The sequence below is a fragment of the Carassius auratus genome, chromosome 25 (assembly GCF_003368295.1).
Source record: "Carassius auratus strain Wakin chromosome 25, ASM336829v1, whole genome shotgun sequence".
Taxonomy (NCBI): domain Eukaryota; kingdom Metazoa; phylum Chordata; class Actinopteri; order Cypriniformes; family Cyprinidae; genus Carassius; species Carassius auratus.
Genome location: NC_039267.1, coordinates 4554502 through 4579428, shown reverse-complemented (window position 1 = coordinate 4579428; position 24927 = coordinate 4554502). Strand labels below are relative to the sequence as shown.

The 24927-nt window shown below is 35.6% G+C and overlaps 2 protein-coding genes across 2 annotated transcripts in view; both read left to right on the top strand.

Annotated features, from left to right (window-relative positions):
• Positions 1-15858, top strand: part of LOC113043051 (fatty acid 2-hydroxylase-like) — a 121681-nt gene extending 105823 nt beyond the window's left edge. The window contains exons 2-7 of the mRNA XM_026202165.1: positions 8630-8722; positions 11529-11671; positions 11842-11942; positions 12533-12705; positions 12795-13047; positions 14196-15858. Of these exons, the coding sequence (XP_026057950.1) occupies positions 8630-8722; positions 11529-11671; positions 11842-11942; positions 12533-12705; positions 12795-13047; positions 14196-14263 (831 nt within the window). The 3' untranslated portion in view covers positions 14264-15858. The remainder of the gene's footprint in view (positions 1-8629; positions 8723-11528; positions 11672-11841; positions 11943-12532; positions 12706-12794; positions 13048-14195) is intronic.
• Positions 15859-17332: 1474 nt separating this feature from the next.
• LOC113043047 (anoctamin-10-like) lies at positions 17333-24884 on the top strand. The gene is made up of 14 exons (XM_026202158.1): positions 17333-17471; positions 17546-17616; positions 18858-19066; positions 19159-19332; positions 19562-19702; positions 20170-20289; positions 21272-21910; positions 22279-22334; positions 22539-22613; positions 22695-22859; positions 22934-23125; positions 23216-23353; positions 23816-23932; positions 24322-24884. The coding sequence occupies exons 3-14, from the start codon at positions 18865-18867 to the stop codon at positions 24367-24369; spliced, it is 2067 nt and encodes a 688-aa protein (XP_026057943.1). The 5' UTR covers positions 17333-17471; positions 17546-17616; positions 18858-18864; the 3' UTR covers positions 24370-24884.
• The last annotated feature ends 43 nt before the right edge of the window (positions 24885-24927 follow it).

Below are 24927 nucleotides of genomic sequence, written 5' to 3'. Positions count from 1 at the left end.
ATACAGGCACGACTGTACTCATTATCACACAAATTATCTCAAAATGAGAAAAAAAGTGCCCAGTGTGCAGACATTGGAGAAATGTATCCGTGAACTTCAGTCATGCTAATCCTGTTGCATGGATTTCTAATCTTCTTGATGATGCTCTTCCTAGATTAAGGTCTTTACATGTGAGAAGCTCTTGATCGATGAACTCCGTACAATAGGACATGTTCATGTGTGCAGACCTGCAAATGAAGAAAACTTTGCACCCTTGTTTGAAGGAGGAACCCTAAAAGTGCTTTTACATGAAGATTTATGGTCTTCTTTTACAAGCGAACAGCCTTCACGTTTTCATTTTTTTTTACCCTTTGCACTATGCAGATAAAAGTACTTTTACTGGTTTAACAAATATTTTTGACTGTCTTGATTTAAAAATCTAGTTTATTCTGTAAATTATAATGAGAAGAGAATTTACTGGTTTCCCGACTATATCCCAGACATCTAGCCTAATCTTTCCCATATCTGCCGACTCCAAAAAAAAAAAAAATGAAGCTGGTCATTGATGTTAAATTTGGCTTGGCGTTTTAGAAAAGGTGAGAAAATGCTTGGGAGGACTCTCAATATCTGGCCCAGCAGGTTCCACCAGTTCTCTGCGTGATACAGCTTACCAACCAACAACATCCCTGTTTATGGTGAAATAGACTCTCTTAACCCCACCTACCACTTTAAATTCCAGATCGACAGGTCTGGGATCAGTTTTGGCTTTGGACTGGTGTATTATGAGCAAAGAAAAGCGGTAAAAAAGCTGATCCTGAATCACATTTGGAACGGAATGAGGCCTGAGAGGAAAGGACAGAGAAAGAAGCATTGATTTGAATGCAAAGTCTACAGATAAATTCAAAACCTTAAAGGATTATTCTGAGTTTGGTACACGTTAAGCTCAGTTAACAGCATTTGTGCCATAATGTTGTTGATAATCACAGAAATGGATTTCCAATTGTCCCTCATTTTTTTAAAGTGTGGGTTACAGTGAGACAATTAAAAGTGAATGGGGCACATTTGTAAAGTTTACATAATTTTGATAAAAGACCCTTGTAATATAATAGTATAGCCAAAAGATGGCTTTTATTTAAAAGAATGCTCAAGTTTTAACAGAAGAATCAAATGTTAGTGACTTAGTAAACCAAGATTTCACAAACTTCACATTTCTGCTTTGCATTCCTTAAAACTTAGCCCTATTCAATTACATTGTAAGTACTTCACTGTATCCTTATTTTTTTTTATAAAGAACATGGACCAAGTCAAAATTTTTTTATTTTTTTTTCAAACATTATATTGGATAATGTCCAACTGTGAAGCGTGTTCTTTTACGCTATATGGTGCATAAATGGTGGTTCATAATCTTAGAACAGTGATGCATTCAGCAACCCTCCCCTCAGCACATTTGCGTTAACATGTACTTTTGTTTAGTCATTTACATATGTTGAACAAGAAGCCAGCATTTTCTACTTATGTCACAAGACTCTGCACACCTCGCCAAGTGCTTCCATCAACCGTGCTTGAAATAAAACCTAAACATCCTCCATTGAGAATAAGAAAAACAAAATAAGAAATAAGAAAACGTGTGTTTAGAGAGACATGTGGATCTTGAAACTGGATAGGTTGACAAGGGATTTCTCCCTGTGAATTTACATAAGTGTTGCTCTGAATAACACAGGCCAAATGTTTTCCATCTGCCCCAAATCAGTTCCACTTCACATGGCTGATGTTTTTGAGCTTGGAGTAGTCCATCAGTTGCTTCCTCTTATCAGGATCACTCCGTCCAACTGTGTATCCTGGCACTGATTGGATAATGGTTAATTATTGACTTGGAGGAACCCTTATGGGTCATGTCCTGATCACTGTTAAAACAGGTGAGGTAATGCGGCATAGCTTTTTTTAAGCTAGTGTCATTTTTGATTTCAAAAAACCACTGATTTTATCATTAATTTCGACAAACTTCTAGAATGATGCTTGATGAGGTTGCGTCAAGATTCTTCAGAGTTTCAGTTTGACCTGAAATGAACAAAGGAGTTTTTTTTTCTTTGCAGGTCAACAACCTAAATCAGAGTTGTCTGATCCCGTTGCCGAAAGGCCAATGTCCACAGAGTTTAGCTCCGGTCTGCCTCAACGAACTTCCTAGTAATTCTGACACCTGAGGTGTGTTTAATTTAGACTGGAGCTAAACTCTGCAGGTCAGTGGTCCTTTAGGAGCAGGATTGGACACTCCTAAATAGACCCAAATGATGTCAGTCAGTGTGAACTTTGACCATAGAACTTTTACTCTACTGGAAACCCCTTTCTGACAAGAACACAGGCTTGGCCAGCCAGTGATACTTAAACAAATATCTTGTTGTACATGCATTAGAGAAGGAATTGCTCAGGTGGAACTATCCAAACTAGTATCTGTGCTTTTACAAAAGATTACCAAACATCCTCTATTGCAGTACCTTTGTTAATGGTAAACTGATTCAAAATGTCTGCAGTTTGAAAACAATGAGGGTGTGTTTTTCCACTAGTTGGTATGTGACTACATTTGTTCCTACATCTTTATCTGTGGAATGTGTGGGGTTTGAGCAAATTGTAAAGAGCACTGCCTACCGTCACCATCGACTGGGAGAGTAAAGCTTACTAGGGTTTGGCTAGGCATTGCTGATGGCCTTGGTGCCCTTTCGAGTGTATGTAGCTGAGGCTCTCAACCCCCAACCGTACTCTGACCACCACCCATGCACCATTCGACACACTGCCAGCCCTGTTTGGATCGTACCAGCCTGAGCTCTCTTCCTCTGTCCTCCATGCTTTTGTTCTCGCAACTCTTTCTGTATGTATGAGTGTCTCTGTCATTCAGTGTCCCGGACCCTTACTGCTCCATAAAGAAGCCTTATTGTTCACCCAGAGGAATTCTTTCAGCCCCCATGACAATCTACATCACTGGCCTCCTCCTTGCCCTCATCTTACTGACTATATAAGTATTACTGGCTATCTTACGGACTATATTACCAATAAGAAATGTAGCAGGATCCTTGCTACTTCCCTGGAATCCAAATGATCTGATGTTTCTGGGTTAATTGTCTTTAAAATAACTCATGCTCCAAGGTCGGCCAAGCTCCAAAATTTAGGGTTTCCTGACTGCCGCATTGGGATAACCCTGAAAACTTTACACAGCTGATTCATGCAATATTATTTACGTCACTGATTTTGAGTCTGCCAGTGCAACTGTCATAACTTTAGTCCAATAGATATTTGCATACCACACCGGAAAATGATACCGCCTAGGTGTAATGACTAAATGACTTTATTTTCATACATTCCACTCTGTTGGTCTTCATGCAGAGTGTCAGTCCTAATAACACAGTGCTTTTGCTGAATGTTAAAAGTGACAACATCCTGTTGGTTCGTTTCCTTCCATCTTTTTTCTTTCATACCAATAAGGACCATGCTATACAACTGTGGTTTCTAGACATAAGCATTCACCATTAAAAAAACCTCTGTAACCACTAGAAAAGGACTACTTACCTCATCCAAATGTAATTTATTCTCTTGATGTCCACTGAGAACAATTGAAAAGCCTCTCTTTTGTAAATAAGCCCCTTTTTCAAGGTAATACAACAACATGTAGTGTGGTACAGACAAGATTTGTGTTGGGTTGCATTGTGAATGCTTTTACTGTGAAATGTAGGATCATGTACGCTTCATTTGATTGGGTTTAATAAACTGTGAAGAAATATAACAAAGGCCTAGACCATAAAAATGGAAAGGAAATAGGAAGTGGTTTAGTTTTGATGTCATTTTTTAATTTTTTTCTCAATTTCCGTAGCATGGCTAGTCTTCGTTTATTAGTTGTCCCACTGTCTCTTAGGACAACAATACATCTCTTTGACTCTCTGACCTAGTTTAGGTTTAACCAATCTTCTGACTGTGGATTTTTTTTTTCAGGTACACAAACTTAACCACATAATCAAAAGCCATATTCACATGAATAGATGCAATCCAACAGTTCAGATTTATGATCTTCATGCTTTTGAGGTTAAACAGAGATCCGCTTGCTGTTAGAACGAGCCTTTATTGCAAATTGAAATACAGGAAATACTTTGGGAAAGTTGTTATATCCAACAGTGTGACATGCTAAACCTGCTAATCTAGCATGGTTTCAAACAGCATTTAGCTAATTATTGTTATCATGATCTCATTTATTTATTTTTTTTTCATTAATTCCACACTACATATGATGAATAAGGCAATGTTAAATTTTTTTTTCAAAATGTAAAATGTCACACAATTGAAGCTGTCAGTTGTCAGCTGTCTACGGAGGGTCAGAAAGCTCTTGGATTTCATTCATTTGCATTCTAAAGATGAACGAAGTACATCAGGTAAATGATGACCGAAAACTAACCTGTTAAATTCGGTCTAAGATCTAGATGTTCTGTGAAATAAAAGTATACGTGTATGTTATGTCAACTACTTTGTTTATTTAGAGTCCAAGAGCAACCTTATCCTTGGAAGCAGAGTTTCACAGAATGAGGTTACCATCTAGACATGATTTGAAAAGCTCTTTCCTCCTCAGTCCTGTTGAGCTCAAACTATCTTCTGCAGCACAGATCAGAGAACTCTTATAGACCCCCAACCGGCCACCTGCATCATGGGAAAACTGCATCTTGTTCTAACCCTATTCCGAGTCGTCTGTAACTTTTTGTTCGTAAGTTTGTAACTAGGCCTAATGTAACTTATTGATCTTACCCTTCCTAATCTTTTCTAGTTCTCTTCTAACTTCCTTCTTTATAACCATGAGATAACGGTGTATTATTTTGCCCTACTTTTAAGGACTATTGCACTTTACCAAATTGAATCTCACCCTGCTTTTCCTAAGCTTTTGGCTGTAGGAGTCTTGCACAAGAAGCTGCTAAAGTTGGCTAAATGACCTGCCAAAGCGACCACCTCACATGACTGAACCTTCCCGCTCATATCTTCCATGCAGTTCTCGCTTCAGCACCTTTGTTCACCTCGGCAAAAGGGCAGCACACATCTCGTATCACATGTGCTGGTCGTAATGCAACGCGCGCACACACACACCCACTAATACAACACTATTTCTGAGCTATAAAGGCAAATGATTTGCTGGCATTCACAGTCAATTTGCAGTGGCTCATCGACCATGAACTTAAAAACAACCGAAAAAGTCTTGGACTATATCAAGACCAGATAGATACTAGATACTCTGTGACAGTATCTACGTTTGGCACTTGGATGCTATGTACACTATACATATTGTTCACTTGAAAGCATGTAATCAAGATGTCAACATGCAAGTACATGCCAGATTGACTTCTGGTTTCTAGTCTTATATGTATTGTGCATAAGGCCTGTCGTGCAGGTTTTCAGCAATTGCGGTGCTCTGATAGTGACAGTATCTATAACGACAACGGTTTGTTTCTAGATGCAATCCCTTGTGTATTATCCCAGGCACTGGTTTGGAGTTCATTTCTGTGTGTGCGTCTGTGTGGAAATCCTTTCTTCAGTGTGTAAAAAATTCAAATAAAAATTGATTCGATAGATTTGCATTCTTCAGATGCGTTGATTTTGTGTCGCTAACAACCCGTGAATGTTAATTATTAAAGTGTTAATTCCCCTTTCCTCTTTTTCGTCTTGGTTTGTGTGTATTTCCAAGCTAATGATTGCCGTGGCTCATTGTAAACAATGAAACACCCCAGCAGTCACGTATGCATATCGTGTGCTGGGTGTGTCTAGGTGCAATAAACCCAAATGACCACTTTATTGGTGCTGTATTTTGATAAATTGTTGTATGTGCTATTTAAGCTGCAAGTTAAGTATTAAAAAAGTGTGTCACATTGAGTGTGACAACAGCTTGGACTGACATGGAGTAAGCTTATTTTATGTTAGTGTTAACATAAGTGCACTCAAAGATGAGTTTGCATGTGTGTGTTTGATGTTTGGACAAACAGTCATCAGGAATATTTGGTCAGGCTCGTCTGCTTCTAAAAGTTTGTTTGAGCAGTTTTCATAGTTTCTTACAGAATTATGTTTTTGTTGTGTTGGAAGCCCCCTTCCACTTCAATATTAAAAATTAAAAATAATTGTATGTATATATGTAAATGTTTTTGTAGAAAGATGTATCACAATATAAGCAAAAACCAAATAACACTGATAACTTTAATAATGGCTTCTGAAAATCCAGCTTTGCATTTAGGAATAAATTATATTTCTAAATAATACAATAGAAAACCGTTATAGTAATAATATTTCACAATTTTTGCTGTTTATACTGTCTTTGATTAAATAAATGCAACCTTGGTGAGCTTCATGAGGCTTATTTCAATGTTTATTAATCATACATTGTATATTAATTATTTTTAATGTATACTAGTTATAGTAAAGGCCTGTTTTATTATACAATAAATTATATTTTATTATATCTGATTCAGTGGAAAGTTGTGCAGAAAAAAGGGTGATTTTTGTAACCTTGATATGCAGAGATGGATGATGGGAAGTCTGTAAAAGACCCATTGAGAGAAAAAGAAAGGGATCACACTGAAAGAAAACAGATTGAAATATGTGGTCAGGTCAAAAATAGTGATTTGGTCTTCAGCAAACCCAAACTGAAGGTCATAAAAAGCATGGCTGTGGCCTACTTTTTACAGGCTCACTTATTGCCACTTCTTTATGTTATAATTTCAGTACTATTACTGTTCTAATACAATTACCATTACTTACATTAGCCGAAACGATCACCTGTTATTCACTTGCTGTTAGGACAAGCTGTTTTGCACAATGGAAATACCCACATGACATTTGTATTTACAACATCTTCAGATAAGACTATCAGTGAAATTAGAAAACAAGCACATTAAACGACACCATCACTCCACCAAAGCGCCTGACCCTGTGAAGTCATGTCATTGATGGAGATTCTCCAGAACCACAGTTTTTGACCACCTGCTTCCACCCTGCATTTTCTGCACTAAAAAGGCCACCTTAATGAAACCCAAGCAATTTTCCCATTCATTGATGGTTTTCATAAGAATAATTAAGCAGAGTGAATTTATACATAATCGCTAAGAGTGCAACTTTCTTACAGGGCAATAATGAATGAATTCAAGAAATAGAGATATTTAGACCTTCATGAATAATGTAGGTATGTTTCTATTGAAATATGTTGTACTGAAATCACATGCAGGTCTGGATTCAATTGCGTAAATATTCAATAACATGTGACCTCTGAGTTTTTATCGTAATTACCCTTCGGCCCCACAGTCACTCTCAAACAGCAACATCACAGCCGTTAACCTTTATAACTATAATTCTGTGGCGAGTGTGTGGTGTGGCTTAGGTGTTAGGTTGCCATGGACGTGTGTGTGTGTGTGTGTGTGTGTGTGTGTGCAGGTGTGAAGGGGCAGGGTTAATCAACTCTTTAACATTAGAATGGTATGGTGCGACGTGAGACCTGATTAGTATTTTTAATCTGTCCCACCAAACTAGCCACCTGTGAACGGTGTGCTTGAGTGTGTGTGTGTGTGTATGACCCTATGGAGAAATGAGAAGCTCTTCCATCTTGTGGGATGAGGTCCATGACGTAATGTGTGCTGTGATGTGTGTATCATGTGAATAAGGCGTTGTGTACTTTGGTGGCATGATGATGATGATGATGAGGGTAGGTGTATGTTTTATCTAAGACGTGAAAAGCTTATTTGTCATATTTATGATCACAATTATCTGTGCCATGTTGTAATTTTTACTGTTAGATTTGAATCTCTTTTTTTTCACATTTTTTATTAGTATTAGTTTTCGGGACAACAGCAGATCTGATTTTTTCTATCTCTGCTTGGATATTTTATTGAAAGTATTTAGTGTTTTGTTTTTGTTAGTACTTATTTGATGGATTTCTGAACGACGGCGGGTCCGACCTAGAAGGGATATTACTATATAATTTTTCAACTTTTACCAGAACTATTTAAAAATGCCACAACTAATATACTTTTTAAACGGAGCATACAATTTAATAATTTATAGACAAATTAAAAAATGGTTTGAATTTCAGTATTTCTCGGTTGTGTAAACGAAATAAGAGTAGTTTTATTACACATTATTGACATTTAAAATTCGACACCGTGATATATATATATATATATATATATATATATATATATATATATATATATATATAATATTTTTTTTATTAAAATGCTTATGTTAATGTGCTGGATGTAATGTCCCCTGGGCAAATTCTAATACTTTTTCATAATAATAATAATAAAAACTCTTACTTTCTTTAAGAAAAGAAAATTACTTGTAAAAACAAAAACAAAGGACTATAAAATTAATATTAGTAAAAGTTGAAATGAAGCCAGTTTCCTCATGGTGGCTGACATCACATGAGATCACATGACCAGTCAGAAGCTGCTTGCTGCAGCTTGGTATTTTCCTGCTGTCAGACAGGTTCATATCTCATATCAGGCCACGAATCACACATACACTACCACAAACACAATTCATATCAAATGCCAACACAAATGCAACAGGGATGAATCTCACTTCATCAAACATGATCATGAGGATCAGGCTTTTCTGAACTATTCCTATTCTTCTGTTCCAGACTCTGAGACAGAGGAAGAAGATCCCCGAAAGCACCACAGAAGAAGAAGAAACCTCGGCCATCAATAAGTGCAGCAAAGTCGATGAAGAAACGGTATGAGAAAGTGAAAGACAAACTGCTGTTACAAGCATATTCCTGTTTGAAATGCAAGCTACAATCAGAAAATTTTTTAAAAACACACATATAAAAAATGTTGCAAAATGTAATAAAAGTGCATTTCTGTGCATGATTTTTTTTAAGGTTAAATAGTTAATTAGTGAGTTCAGCTAGTTAATATTTTCCACCATAGTCCTGTGTGAATGGCTCGTGGGAAACGCATCTGATCGATGTGTGATGGGCATGATGCTACACGAATCTAAATATATATTACTTCCTTAAGACATTACGAAAACATAGCCTTACACATTCAAAATGACATTCTGTGGTGATCAGCAACATGCCACAGATGCATTTACCCAGAGCAGTCATTTAATCAGATCACATTTGTTTGCTTGACATCTGGAAGTGAAGCTTTAGTTCATATGACAGGAAACCGCAAGCAGCCATTCCTCTTTTCGCTCGAACCGACAGTCAGACACTTACAGAGCAGGTGACTTTCTGTTGCTCTGTCTTTCTGGTAGGGTGAATACCATTTAAGACTCATGTCGTTTAAGACTTCCTTTTTCTTGTGGTTGAATGATGCCACAAGCTGAGTAAAGTGAGAATACTTTTGTGCTCCACTGAGAATGAAAAAGCTTGTGTATGTACTTCTAGCTCTCTTTTTGTGTGTGAATGTCCGTGTGTTCTCTGTCAGAGGCATGCAGGTGTTTCACAAGCGTCGATTGTTTGGTTCAAACCCCTTGAATTTGACAGACGGGGTCAATGATTTAGAGAACACTGACCCCGTTAGCAGAACTGGGCTGTTCCATTCGTCACTACTCCTAGTAATAAATACATGCATGTTTGTGTGAAGTTGGAGAAGTATTGCCTTATTTACTAGTAATTTAGTAATAAATTCTGGGGGAAGGTTTTAGTAATTAAATGTGAATGTTTTTGGTAAATTCTTAATATAAAATTATAAATAATACATTAAGTTACTGTATTACTTGAAATATATCCAGGCATGTGTGAAATTGGAGACGTATTTCCTTATTTACCAGTATATTAGTGGTTCTGGGGAGAAAGTTTTGATAATTTAGGAAAAATAAATAATTAACAATAACAAAATATATTTTTTATATATTTTTATATATGGGGTGTTAGTATGAATTTTATATTGATATGACAATTTATATTTTTGTTATAAAATTAATATATGAAATACTTTTAAGTATATAATTAATACATTAATTCTTATGATGATATGTACAAAAAAAGTTTATATATATATATTAAAAATATATAATTAATACCTTAATTATTATGATGATATTTTATAAAATATATATATATATATATATATATATATATATATATATATATATATATATATATATATATATATATATATATTATAAAATATCATCATAATAATTAATGTATTAATTATATATATATATATATATATATATATATATATATATATATATATATATATATATATATATATATATATATATATATATATATATATATATATATATATATATATATATATATATATATATATATATATATATATATATATATAACCTTTTTAATTTTGATCTTACAGTAAAAATATGTCCCACTCTGACTTTTCATTTATTTTCCTTCTTCTGTCATTGTTCAGGCCAACACATAACCAGTGCATCAGGCCTAGGCATAACAACCAGCAGTGTAATTAATGCCGTAATGAAACTTGTAAGTCAGATAGGCTGGGCAACCAGTCCAGACCAGATTTCTGGGTTCATTATGGCAGGAATGTGGTTTATTGCCGCACTCTCATTCATTCCAGCGTTGCTGTAAAGTAAAAGCCGTTAATTCGTTCTAACATGTCCTCCTATTGATATGACTGTCATTTCCTAGAATTAAACCTGAATACATTGTTCTGTCCTCCTCCTTGTTCCAAAAAACAAATAAAGTGGGTGGTTATGGTTAAGTTGTTCTTAGTATTCTGTTATGGAATATTAAATGTAAATAACACAGACTAAATCAGAGCTATGATCAAGCCTTTCTTTTATTTATTTATTTTTTTTTTAAACTGGGCCTTAGATAATGTTACTGAATTGCAATGACCTTTTGTACTTTGACTAGTCACTCACCCATCATGGTCCTACAAAGTGACTCTGGAGAGGTGTCAGTATGTACCTGATTACCGAAATGTCAGTCTGCTGTTTTATAAATGACACACACAGAACCATGCATACAGTATATAGACTTCAGGTTCAGTCCACCCTTGAGTTCAAGGCCTCTGCTTAGAGTTGCAGCTCCCTATACGTCCTGGGACACGCCCACCTCCTGTGCTTTATACTGTTATAATGACCCCTAGTGGAGAACATAGGAAAAGCATCTGGTCAAAGTTTGCATGTAAACAATGACCAGTAAAATGATTCAGCAAACTAACATCACTGACCGCCAACATTCCTGGTGCGCAGTACTTCCTGAACTCTGTTAACTTTTATACAATGGCAGGAAAATGAACAAGCTATTTAATATGATAGCAATAAAGGGTTAAGTCAGTTAACGCACATGCCACGTATGAAGTTAATAATTCGATGGAAAACTTATTTGTCATACTTAAATTATGCCTTGGCAACAGAAATTAATAAGAGGAAGTACTAATATGACTACAACCAGAACTGAAATAAAATAAAGCTAAGAAGAAATACAGAACAAAAGCGCATAACACAATTGCACATAAAAAAGCCCTCAAAGAATGTTTTAATAGTATATAAATAATATTAGGATAACACTGTTATCAAATGTATTGTGCGTACAGGATCTGGTAGACTGGCGGAAGCCACTGGCCTGGCAGGTCGGATATCTCGGAGAGAAATATGACACGTGGGTCCATCAGCCTGTGGACAGACCGATCAGGCTGTTCGAGAATGACTTTTTCGAGGCCAACACAAAGACCTCATGGTAAGAGAAATCACATTACAGGATTGAGCATCTCTGGCTGCTTGTGTTCCTTTAGTTAAGTTTAGTTAAACATTGTACACTAGTTGTAATATGCAATAGTTTAGGATTTATGTTGTATGTGAATGGTGGTTAATTAACAGATGCTTGAACTCTGCGGTGTGTGTTTGCAGGTACATGGTGCCGATTGTATGGATGCCTGTGGTGATCTTTCTGAGCTGGTACTGCTACACGTTACTGGCACAAGAGAGGACAAGACTGTTTATTACATCAGGTGTGTGTAAAGTGTGTTTTGAAACATTCTGAGTTACCTAAAATCTACTTAAGTATTATTTTAGAATTTTTTTTATAAACTATTATTTAAATTTATATTAAAATATGTGACCCTGGACCACAAAACCAGTCTTAAGTCAATGTAAGAAATGCATTGTATGGGCCAAAATTATCGATTTTTCTTTTATGCCAAAAATCACAAGGATATTAAGTAAAGATCATGTACCATTAACATATTTTGTAAGTTTCCTCTTTTAAATATATTGTAACTTCATTTTTCATTCGTAATATTCATTGCTAAGAATTCATCTGTACAACTTCAAAGGCGATTTCCTCAATATTTATATTTTTTTTAGCACTCTCAGATTCCAGATTTTCAAATATTGTCCTATCCTAACAAACCATACATCGATGGAAAGCTTATAAAAGCTTATTTTGAAAAATTGACCCTTATGACTGGTTTTGTTGTCCAGGGTCACATACTGTATTTACTTATTTATTACTCCTTTACTAACTTAACGATCCCTTCAAGTAAGTAAATGATCTTGTTTGTGATGGATTATTAATTTATTTTACACTTTTACTTTCTAGACTACTCCATTCTGGTCCACAAGTACAGCTTTCCGTTCATCTTCATGTTCGGCATGTTTCTGTGGTCGTTCATCGAGTACTGCATCCATCGCTTCGTCTTCCACATGCGCCCGCCCGCCCACAATTATTACCTCATCATGCTGCACTTCCTGTTGCACGGTCAGCACCACAAGGTGTGTGGTTTTGTTCAATTAATGAGATTCATTGAGTAGATGAGTTTAGATAATGAAGCTGAACCTAACGGTCTTTTCTTACCTGTCAGTCTCCGTTTGACGGCTCTCGTCTGGTGTTTCCTCCGAGTCTGGCCGCCATCGTCATTGCCGCTTTTTACCTGATACTCAGGCAGATGTTGCCTGAGGGTCTGGGAACCTCCCTGTTCGTCGGGGGTCTGTGTGGATACGTGGTCTATGACATGATCCACTACTACCTGCACTACGGCTCGCCACGGAAGGGCTCCTACTTGTACGGGCTGAAAGCATACCACGTCAAACACCACTTTGAACACCAAAGAGCAGGTGAGGACATGAGATTTGAGATGCCACGCAATAGAGCATCTCTCTACACAAATGAGCTTAAGACCAGTGCCAGGTTAGGTCAATAAACAGGTTCACTGTAAATTAAATATACATTTTCAGTAATAATAATAATAGTGGTTTACTGTAATAAAACATGTTTATTTTATATTTTATGCTACCCAAGTTTGGAGAGTAAATTACATGCCTAAAAAGAGAGAATGTCCCTAATAGTCTCTATGTAAAGACAGTATTTGAAAACCTATACAAATAGAAAAAACAATAATAAAAAACATTGTATTGCATGCTGCTAGTTACACACTTATGTATGTGTGTAAGTTACATAGTACAATATAAAAAATAATATAATGGATAGATTCAATATTAGATTAAAATTAGATTAAATATTACCAATTTAATTAATAATAAAAATTGATTAATTATAATATTGTTACTATTAAATACAATATATTAATTGCAATAATTTAAATGTATTATAAATTGTGTCTTTGTATGTAAATATATGATGTATAAATTATAAAGTACAATATAAAATAATAGTAAAATATTATTAATTATTATTTTGAAATTGTATTCTTATAAATTTTGTGTGTGATGTATAAATTATATAGTATAATAAAAAATAATGTAAATATTAAATTAATATTAATAATTAAATGAACGATAAAATACTGTTAATATAAAATATAACTAATCGAAATAATAATTTTGTAAGTGTGTGTGTGTGTATACATATATATATATATATATATATATATATATATATATATATATATATATATATATAAGCACTTTTATATAGTACAATATAAAATTATAAAAAATATAAAATGAAGTAAAAAGTATTATTATATTGTTAATATTAAATATATAATATTATTAATTGACATAATTTTGAAAGTGTATTATAAATGGTGTGTGTGCATGTGCATTTAAGTCTTCAGGGCTATGGCATTAAAATGATTTATGTTAAAGAATAATATTTATTCCATATCGTTTAATATTAAAGTAAATATTAAATGTTAAAAAATATTTAATTGTATTAAATTAATATATTTAACCTGTTGTTTGCATTGTTTTTGTTTTCTCCTTTTTAAAACCTCCTGTATTTATTTTTTTCTTTTCTCCAGGTTTTGGCATCACCACCACATTCTGGGACTACCCCTTCAACACCGTCATCCCCGAGCAGACGTTTTAGAAGAGCTTTTTTTTGCCACAATGACCAAATCAAAATCTCCTAAACAAACTCCCATAAGCCTCCCTCTTCCCCACTCTCCCTTTATCACTGTGTTAGGTTCAGTGTCTTACCCTGCTGCTGCTGCTACCAGCTATTAGTCTTAGGTTCACCATTATCATCATCATATTCATCAATTATTTAGAGAAGGGGGAGTGCCTGAAACAAACAGAATCACAGAATGTCAAGCTATATAAATATTTATATACTATGTGTGAATGTACTGACGATTCAGAACGTTGGATTAAATCTGTAAATGTCTTTTATTAGAGGCACAAGAATATCGAACTCAATTTTTGCCCATCCATGTAAAGTAAACCGATGTATAGACAGGGAGCCGGTAAGTGTGGGACGGTGCGTGAAGGTGCGAGTGGACATGATTACTTAGTTGTAGTGTTAAGAAGCTGAAGGCTAGCAGAAGGAGGTCTTTCGGTGGCCAAGTGCGCCATTGCCTTTAAGGGAAACTCAGGAAAGTCTCAGACGCTTTAATTCTTCTCAGTGTTGATGCTCCGACCGCTTACGGATCATCGCTTTCTTCCCCCAGCTGTCAATCAGAACGTTGCTCCGCCCTTATTGTGACATCACACCCGTTTCATTCTGCTCAGGTGATCTCCCTTTTCTTTTTCATCTCACCCACTTGTTTTTTTGCCAATCGACATTCTTATATCCGGATCTGGAGGACGTCACAAGTAGCTGCTCCTCGAGTAATATGTTACATATCCAGTGAGATATTAAGTTATTGAGGATTGAAGCTAGCTTTTGGTTTGAGCTCATGGTGAGGGCGTGAAGCGGGGTGTACGGGCCTCTCCTGCTGGTGAGGGTTGCCATTATTAATGTAGATCCAGCCGGCACAACCCTTCCATCTGGTGTGACGATCTGTTGCATCTGACCAGGCATCAGGAGAGCGAGGACATCCTCGGCTGATCTCTCACCCCGTTCATATGGCAGATCTGTTCACTTGTATTGTTTCCTGCTCGTTTCAGCTCTTGTCTTTGTCTTGAGTCAATGGTTCAATGATGTTGAAAATATCCTAGAAAAGCTGTGACCACATGTAACTCAGCTTTACACAGTCATTTCAAGCATAATTAATGTTTCAGATGAATAAATATATATATGATATTTAAGTAAAAATGATCCTGATGTGCCTTAGGGGCATTGCCTACCTTCCTGCTCTTTCCGAACCAATTGGTTGGTCGTTTTCCGCCAAAGACATGGAAGGACCTTTGAATAGAGCTTTTCTTCATACCGTGATTCTGCTGGCACAACGAAACTAATAAAATGCAATGGACGTTGTAATGATTTTTGATTCTTTTGTAACTGTGACACCATCCTGGACAGATCCTGTGTCATAGGAGAACGCTTTCAGTTGAGGCAAGTCAACAGAGCAATATATTCATCTGTTTACTTGTAATCACATTGAGAGCTTTTAATTCAGAATACAATTTTCAGCTGTAGATGCCTCTAATAAATCTGTTTACTACTATGTGTTTTTATTTTGGAATTTTAAATTTCTATGCAAATGCAATTGTATTTGTAAATAAACTGTATATTTCTGAGGACATCTTGTGGTGTTTTTACTTTGAAAAAGAGAGCATGAAAGACTGTGCACTGCCATTCAAAAGTCTGACGATTTTGAGAGAAGTCTCTTATGCTCACCAAGAATGCATTTACAATGCAAGTACAGTAAAAACAGTAATATTGTGAATTTAACACTTTTTTTTTTTTTTTTTAATGTTATTTCTGTGATGCAAAGCTGAAAATTCCGGATGTCAGTGTCACATGATTCACAAATCATGTGTCACAAATCATATGCCGATTTGCTGATCAAGAAGCTTTATTTTTAAAAAGAAAAAGCATTTATTCAATTTTTTTTTAATAAATAAAATATTTTTCTGTAATTTTTCCCATGCTAATCGAAAATGCATTTTTTTAATGAAATTTTACTGACCCCAAACTTTTGAACAATACAATAAATAAAATTATAAAGGCAACACTTTTGTTTTTGTCCCCCTTTTTCTGGATGGATTATCTTGGCAAAGGAGAAGTGCTCACTAACACAGATTTAGACAGATTTGCGAACAATATTTGAGAGAAAGGCCTTTTGTGTACATAGAAAAAGTCTTAGATCTTTGAGTTCAGCTCATGAAAAACACAGGCAAAAACAATTGTTGCGTTCATAATTTTGTTCAGTGTATTATTTATATAAGCAATACACACAGTTTATGTACATAAAGGCTTGCCAACAGTTTCTTCAGAGAAGCATGAGTTCTTCAGGTCATTTGCATGAATGTATTTACAAAGCAGTCGATCCAGTTCATCCACCTTTATGTCTCCACCCACTCAGCGGTTTCAGTAGCAAAGTAATAGTAATGAAAACCGCCTGATAATTCACAAGTTGTAAAAATGAGCAAACACGTCTACAGGATATCAGTAATGCAGAATTAAAATGTCAATTTAATGTCACTGCTGTGTTATTTGGTGTCAAAGTCTTTCTTTGAAAAAAAAATTGAATTACTGAAGATGTTACAGTGAGATGAAACTACATACAGTATAATGAATGACCACTAATTAAATTTTAGTTTTGCTAAGTGGTGTATTTTACATTTTTTTTTTCGTATATTATAAATCGTATTGGTGTATTATAATAATATATTTATAATGAATAATAGTATATTTATAATAATTTTTGTATTATATTATAAATGCTTTCTTGTTTATTATAAAACATTTATATTAGTTATGTGCATAAATTTTGGATTTTTTTCTTCAACAACAACAACAGCAGCAAACTAAAGTTAAATTGAAGCTTACAGAGTGAAAACTGCACTAAACTGAAACACAACTGACACTAATTTACTCTTTTTAGTCCATTGCACATGCTCCCTAAGAATGTTGTGTGTGTTTCATGCCATATTTTGCTTATAGTTAATTTCATATATGGCATATACTTATTCTATAAGTATCCTGTAATAGATTAGTCATAAGCTATTTTCAAAAACAAACATGGCAGGCAGTAGGACCCAGATGTGCTCATACTGCAGAAGAGCATCCACCATTAGAAAAAAAATTAAAATGTCCTTGGCTTCCACACCCTAAAGACTGGGAGGAGAGACGCTCAACTGCATTCCTCTTTTCTCCTAGTAAACCAGCGAATGGATTGGCTCTGAACAGGGTGAGTGTGGAGAAAGTGAATTGTGGCGTACAGTCTGACTTTCAGTTTTTCACACTTCAATTTGTTTGAAACAGCACACTGGAGGGGGTGTGAACATCAACAAAACTCAAGCGCTCCGACAGAAGAAGGTCCCTGGCTTTGACAGGTAGCCTGCAGAACCTTTTCCTTTCTATCTACAATATTTCTCCCGCCTTCTGTAACTCGCTCACTTCCTGTTTATGTTTTCGTTTCACTCTCATTTGAGTTTAAAGTACAACTTTTGTCATTTTCGCCATTGTAAACAAAGGCTGTGTCCTTATTTGACAGCACTTTGTGCATTCAGTCTTCAAGGGCCTGCAGCTCTCTGCATTAGCTGGAATCAGTTACTTGATGTTTGAGTGGATACTGTAAAAGGGGGTTTTGTTTGCTAGGAGCTTGTCTATTGTCTTTCAAACAGTCAGATATCTGATAACTGTCTTACGCGTTTGCATTTACAGGAAGAGATTTGAATGAACTGTAAATGTGTCTTTTGTTTCCATTCACTTCTTAATTTGTTTCGGACTTTAATCTTGCAGGTCAGTTGTAAAAATTGGCTATTTCTTTATAGTCCCTCTTTATAGGCACTTTCCGAAATTTGCTTAATGTTTTTAAAGTATTAGAGGACAAAACTTTTTTTTTAATTAACAAAAACAAGTTCACTATTATTTATTATTTTATTTATAAAAGATCATGCAAATGTCAGTATCGCCCTTAGAGATCTTGACTTTTCAGCTGCCTAACAATTAAAATAATGTATTAAAATATATAATTTTTTTCACATTACCTTATCCATATAGACTTCTATGTAAAAAAAAAAAAAAAGTAATAAAATATAGTTTTTTACTGAAAACTTGTTTTCAGTCTATTTTTGTTTTTATTTTATTTTATACATTTTACATATAAAACGGTTGCCTTTTTGTATAATAAATGTAAATATAATACATGTATAAAGGTTTTTAAATGTATTTAGACCCAATGTTTGGTAACTTCACTGTCAACAAACAAATGCTATTCTTTCCTCAACAACAGCAAAAATAAATAAATATAAATTACAAACAAATTTATACTACTTATTATAATACTGAACTATAAATAAATAAAATAATCATTAAAACAAAAAATATAGTTTTAGCCCATTTTGTACCCAACTCTTGGAAAGTGCAGACTATCCAAAAAAAGAAGAAGAAGAAAAAAATTTAATAATAATAATACATTTTATATTCATGATAAATACTGAAATAACAATTCACATTAAAAGGAAGTTTCACTCCCTGTTTTGCACCTGACTCTTGAAAACTATTAAGAAATATATAGCAGGATGAAGAACACAAGTTTTTTTTAAAACAAAATAAATATAATGTTCCACAGGGACACCATGACATCCCAGAAGGAACCTCAGGAGGGGCTTTCAGCCCCAGCCAAGGTGACAGGACCCAGCTCCTGGTCCCGGGTCAGCTGTCCCTGCTGTATCTCCAGTCACATAGAGCCTCTGGTTCTGATCCAGCTGGCTGAGAACATCCAGCCCATCACCAAACAGTGGATCATGTCTGTGATATCTGCACCTGTGAAGGCTGGAGGTAAGAACACTAATATTATTACCATTATTATTAGTAGGAATATTAAATCGACTTTTAAAAACTCTGTATCCTTCTTGCCTGCTGTGTTTTAGGGGCTCAGCTGTTAGTTCACCCCGGTGAGGACATGAAAGGGGACATGATAGTTGTGGCGGCCCCTCGCTGTACCCTTCTCAGAGTGACTGAGGACCTGGGCCTCTGCAAAACCTACCAGGATGGAAACATGACGTCCTTCTCCTTTGAGGACCGTGACAACTTTTGCGACAGTGGTGAATATTTGACAAATTAAATAACATGCCTCCATGTTGTTTTAACTATGCACTAAAAGTTTATACTTCACTGATGATGGCCAAAGTAATTACTTTTAACTATGTGGTGAGACAAAACACCAGTTGCTGACACACCAGCAAACCAAACAATACAACATACAGAGTGTTCATATTGCATATGGCTAATGTTATTTGCTTAAACTTAACTGTGTCTTGACTGTTTCTGCAGACAACATGCAGCAGTTCCTGACGCTGGCCGAGAGGCAGTACATCGTCAAACATGAACTGGATTCCATGAGAGCCATGGAGGACCAGCGTATCCCAGGAATCCCAGCACCCAAAGGGAAGCTGAAATCCAGAGAGAGCATCTGTATGTACACAAAGCAGCTGAAGCATGCATTTTAACACCGTTTGGACTTATTTGACTGGACCGACAAAATTAAAGACATTTTGCATTGAATATGATGTAAAGATAATTATATTAATTTTCAAATTAGAATACTATACTACTACTCGTACGGTTTTTGCAGCTTGCAGTACAATTTGTAATATATGCACATATTTCAAGCATTGGAAATGTTACTGAATACTGTACTGTACTTTTATAAAATAGCAGACATAAAACAGTGCATTCTATGCAGTATGTACACTATTTCTAGCATGCAGTTCCATGAGAAGCCATTAGGCTCGGCTCTCTTCTCTCTCTGAACTGCTTAGTCACTGTATGCGTCTAGACTCCCAATTTGATGGTATTTCCATAGGTGAAACCTAATATGGTAACGTCCCGTCTCTCTCCATCTCTCTATCTGTCTATTGGATTCTCTGTCTGTGCTGCAGTACAGAAGCTGGAGAAAGCAGGCGTGATTCGTAACATCACTCCTCTTCATAAGCAGAAGCTGCTGTCGGATCTGGGGAAGCAGTGGTACTCTCACAAGAGTATGTGGGGGCAGCCTTTAGGTACAAACACACACACAGGCTGCGTCTCAATCGGCTCCCTTGTTCAGCAGTAAGGGCACTGATCAGGGAGTCAAACATTTTATAAGGGCTGTACCATTTCCTTCCAGTACATGGGAACATTTGCTCCCTTAAAAATCCCAAATCCCAAATAAATAATGTTACATTTCTGAAGCATGAAACATAAACCACACGAGCCAACTCGATAAATAGAATATTACAGAAGATTTGAAAAGACAAACCATTTTTTTGTATATTTCTACATAAACAGTTCGCAAGACAGGAATCGGACACATCTAATTAACATTTAGAATTAATATTAGGCTGAAATGTTTTAAGAAGAACGATGTGTTTAAAGAGAATAAAATAAAAAATAATTGTGTACACAATCTACTGATTCAGGAGCACGGGAGCTTGGGAGCTGATTGAGACACACCCACATTCACATCACATCACAGAACTAAACATGCCTCCTCATTAGGTTTGAAATTATACACAATTGTCTTTTGTTCAGGACCATTTAATTCATTTTAAAGGCCATTACGGAGGCACTAATATCACTTAATGAAGTCATTTGACTAGAACTCATAAATGCATTATAAAAGTAATTTCACAGTGTGAAGCTACAAATTCTGTACACCTGTTTTTTTAGGTATATATACTGTACATTTATATATATATATATATATATATATATATATATATATATACTCACAGAAATTAAAACCCTGACCAACTGAAACATTTCCTTACTTTCATTTATTAATTTTTTTTATTATCTATTAATTTTTTTATTATTTTTATTTTTTTATTGTCTTTATATGATAGGAAATCAGGTCTTAATGGCATAAAATAAGTTATAACTATAAAAACAGATAGATAGTTTGCCCTATATAAATAATATATATAATTTATTTTTAAATATATATTAAAAATGTATATATTTAGTTTTTTATAACTAATAAATCATTCTTTCTCTTTACAGACACCATCCATGCTTATTTTGGTGGCACTATAGCCTATTATTTCAGCTTCCTGGACTTCTACACTTTGTCATTGTTTCCTCCAGCCGTCCTCGGCATCTTCATCACATTTTTCCTCCCCAGCGCAAACTTCTCCAGTGGAAATCAAACTGAGAGCGCTCCGGGCCCGCCGAAGGACGGCGATGACCAGCCTTCAGTCAGCTCCTACATGGTGCAGGCAGTCTTCAGCATGCTGTGGTCCACGGTGTTCATGGAGCTGTGGAAGAGGAGGAGCGCAGCGTTATCCTATCGCTGGGGCACTTTCAATTTAGCCGAACAATTTCAAGAGCCCCGACCGGGTTTCCACGGAGAACTCGGCACCAATCCGGTCACGGGCAGACTGGAGCCGCTGTTTCCCGAATGGAAGAGGAGCCTTAGGATCGGTCTGGTGTCATTACCTGTTGTCGGGGTGTTTTTGGGTCTGGTGGTCATGGGGATGGGAGGTTTCTACTTCTTTGAGCGACTGATCTCAAACTGGCACAAAGCATCTGGATCATACCTCACAGTACCCTTGCTATATATCCCTTCAGTAAGCCATATTATCTACACTAATGCGCTGGGGAATATATATCGCAACGTGGCCTTGAAGCTAACAGAAGCAGGTAAGAAAAAGATCAGAAAAAAAGAACCTGATCAATGTTATGTTAATTTTTTTTTTTTTTGTGACTAAATTCTTACTACAAATTATTAGACATCATTAAAATATAAATTTGATATACTGGTGATTATAATCTTTTCATATTTTGCTAAATATTCTGTAAAATTAAAAAATAAAATACAATTGTAACATTTACATAGAAAATCAAAATAATAGAATGTTTTTGTAGTGATGAATTAAAATGCACAATTTATTAATATTTTAAATATTTATAATAATTATTTATAATAATAATTAAATCAGTTTATAAATAAGAAAACAGACTAATATTAATATACTGTATTAAATATTACTAAATCTCTTGTCTTTCAGAAAATCACAGGGAGGAATCATCTTTTGACTATCATCACACCACCAAAGTCCTTGTGGTCAGTTTAATAATTGTCTACATATCCATGTTTTTTTTTCTCCATCACCTTTTCTAAATGTCCTGTTAGTGTGTGTTTCATAGCAGGTGTTTAACCTCAAAGATCTCAAGCGTATTTTAAAAGCCCTTAATTATTCTGCAGGACTGCCTAATACTAAATGAAAACGTCCCATGTGCCTAATCTGCCCCTCTTTCTCTCATTCAGTTCACCTTTTTTAATAACTTTGCTGTGCTGTTCCACATCGCCTTCTTCAAAGAGGACATGCCTCTTCTGCGCAAGGTGGGAATTTCCTCAGAAACCGTTCTCACATATAATCCTAAGCTTTACACCTCAACACAATACCTGTGATCTCCTCCCCAGAGGCTTTCCTCGCTCCTGATCGTGACTCAACTGGTCAATCAGTTCACTGAGGTGGTGGTCCCTTTCCTGGTGGACCGTTTCCTCACATCTGCAGACAGGAACCTGAAGGAAGATGATCCAGAGGTGGACCATCTCCAGGCTCAGGGCAGTCTGCCGGCTTTCCCAGTGAGTAGCAACCAAATAAGCTTAAATATCAAGAATTATATTTTCCTTCAATTCTCAATCTTGTTCCTCTCCAGGGCCTGTTTGCTGAGTACATCGAGCTGCTGGTTCAGTTTGGCTACTTGAGCCTTTTCTCTTGTGTTTATCCCCTCACTGCCCCTCTGTTACTGCTCAACAACCTCACAGAGATCCGCACAGACGCCTACAAGCTCTGCAAGCTCTTCAACAAGCCCTTTTCCGCCCCAGTGGCCAACATGGGAGTATGGCAGGTCAGATTGTGCTCTGTCTTCGTGTATATATGGATGTTTTCAATGGTTTATGATACCGAGTTCTAATGTGTGTCTTTGTCGTTTTTAAAGACGGCGTTTGAGATGCTGAGTTTCATCTCAGTCATATCTAACTGTTGGCTGCTGCTTCTTTCGCCACGTGTGAAGGAACTCACAGAGGACGCCGGTCTCAGCAGCAGCAAAGTTCTCGTCATTGCCATCATTGTGGAGGTTAGAGATGATTTTGGTACAGCCTTGAAAAATAGTCTTTCCAAAAATGAAAATAGTAACAACAAGCTTTAAAAAGAACAAAAAAGTTGACATATTGAAGTCAAGGTTTTCCTTTTGTGTACCATATTATATCAGCATACAAATTTGGAAGAAAATGAGGATTCAAAAATTTGAATTTGAATTTCTTTGGTAAACTATCCCTTTAAATCAATGTAACAAATGGTGCGTTCAAGTGGTGTTGGATACATTGTGTTTGAAGTTTTTTTTTTTTTTTTAAATGTATCACTGTCAATCCCCATGCTCACAAAATGCTAATGCAAATCTGTTCTGAAAAAGATACATCCCCTCATGATATGACTTGTACTAGCAATTAGCTGGAGGCAATTAGCTGGCTGCCAACATGCTTTCTTTGTGAATGAATGTTGTGGCTTAGTTGTTTCTTACGCTGATTTGCTCCTCTAGCATGCCCTGATCATAATGAAGATGATTTTGGCCTTCATGATCCCTGATGAACCGGATTGGGTCCGAATCAAGAGAGAACAAATTGAATATCAATCTATGCAGGCGCTTAAAAAACAGGTAACTTTAGCTACTAATGTTAACTGTTAGCATTTTAGCATTCTAGTATTTTGCTTAACAATCTGTATTACATTTAAAATCTTTATCTATTTACAAAGGTAAGAAAAAAAGTGTAGCAGTAACAGTTATGCTAGTTTTAGCTGATAGCATATACTGTAGTTAGCAAGAGCATCCATAAAGGAAATGGCCTTTTTAGCTATTTTCCAATGTTGATAATAATGCTGACAGAATATTATTGGTTTTTATTACTTTATTGCAACATTTAATCTTGTTTCTTATCAAAGACTAAAGGCCTCATGATTAACCAACAACTTATTTTTAATCGAATGTACTTTATGGACTGTTTACATAACCGGAAATGTCATTAAATATAATTTTCTATCTCACAGAGGATCATGCGCTCCCGTGTGGCGGATAAAGTCCCTTTGAAGGCCTAAATAGAAGAGTAACCAAAGACTGTTTCCATTGAGACAATCACAAGATGGGAGGTGGCTAGAAGTCATACTTAGCTTGCTAATATACCATATGGCACAGTTTACCAAAGATAGCTTTTATAGTTTACAGGGTGTTTCAGCCCAAGTTAATAATTGTTTGCATCAGTGGTACCTTTTTGAAAAGCAATTATTAAGGCCAAGGGCGATAAAATTATGATAGTGGGTAAATATGGTGATGTATTGTGCTGTATTAATGATTTTTAAAACAAAAGTTCACCGCAATCACTATGGAATAACTCATTTAATTTTTCTTGCTCTTGTTTTGTTTGTATATTTGAGATGATTTTACATTTTTGTCCTCGGCTGTATTTTTACATTTCATCGAAAAGTGATCGTATTATCACAGCTGATTTTGCTGGTATGAAAAACCACTCAATGCTTTCTTCACTGAATATGTAAATATGCAAATGGCTTTAAACTGAGAAAACCACATCATACAATAAACAGCCATACATGAAGATCACCGTGGTCTATTACTCTAATTCAAAAAAAAAAAAAAAA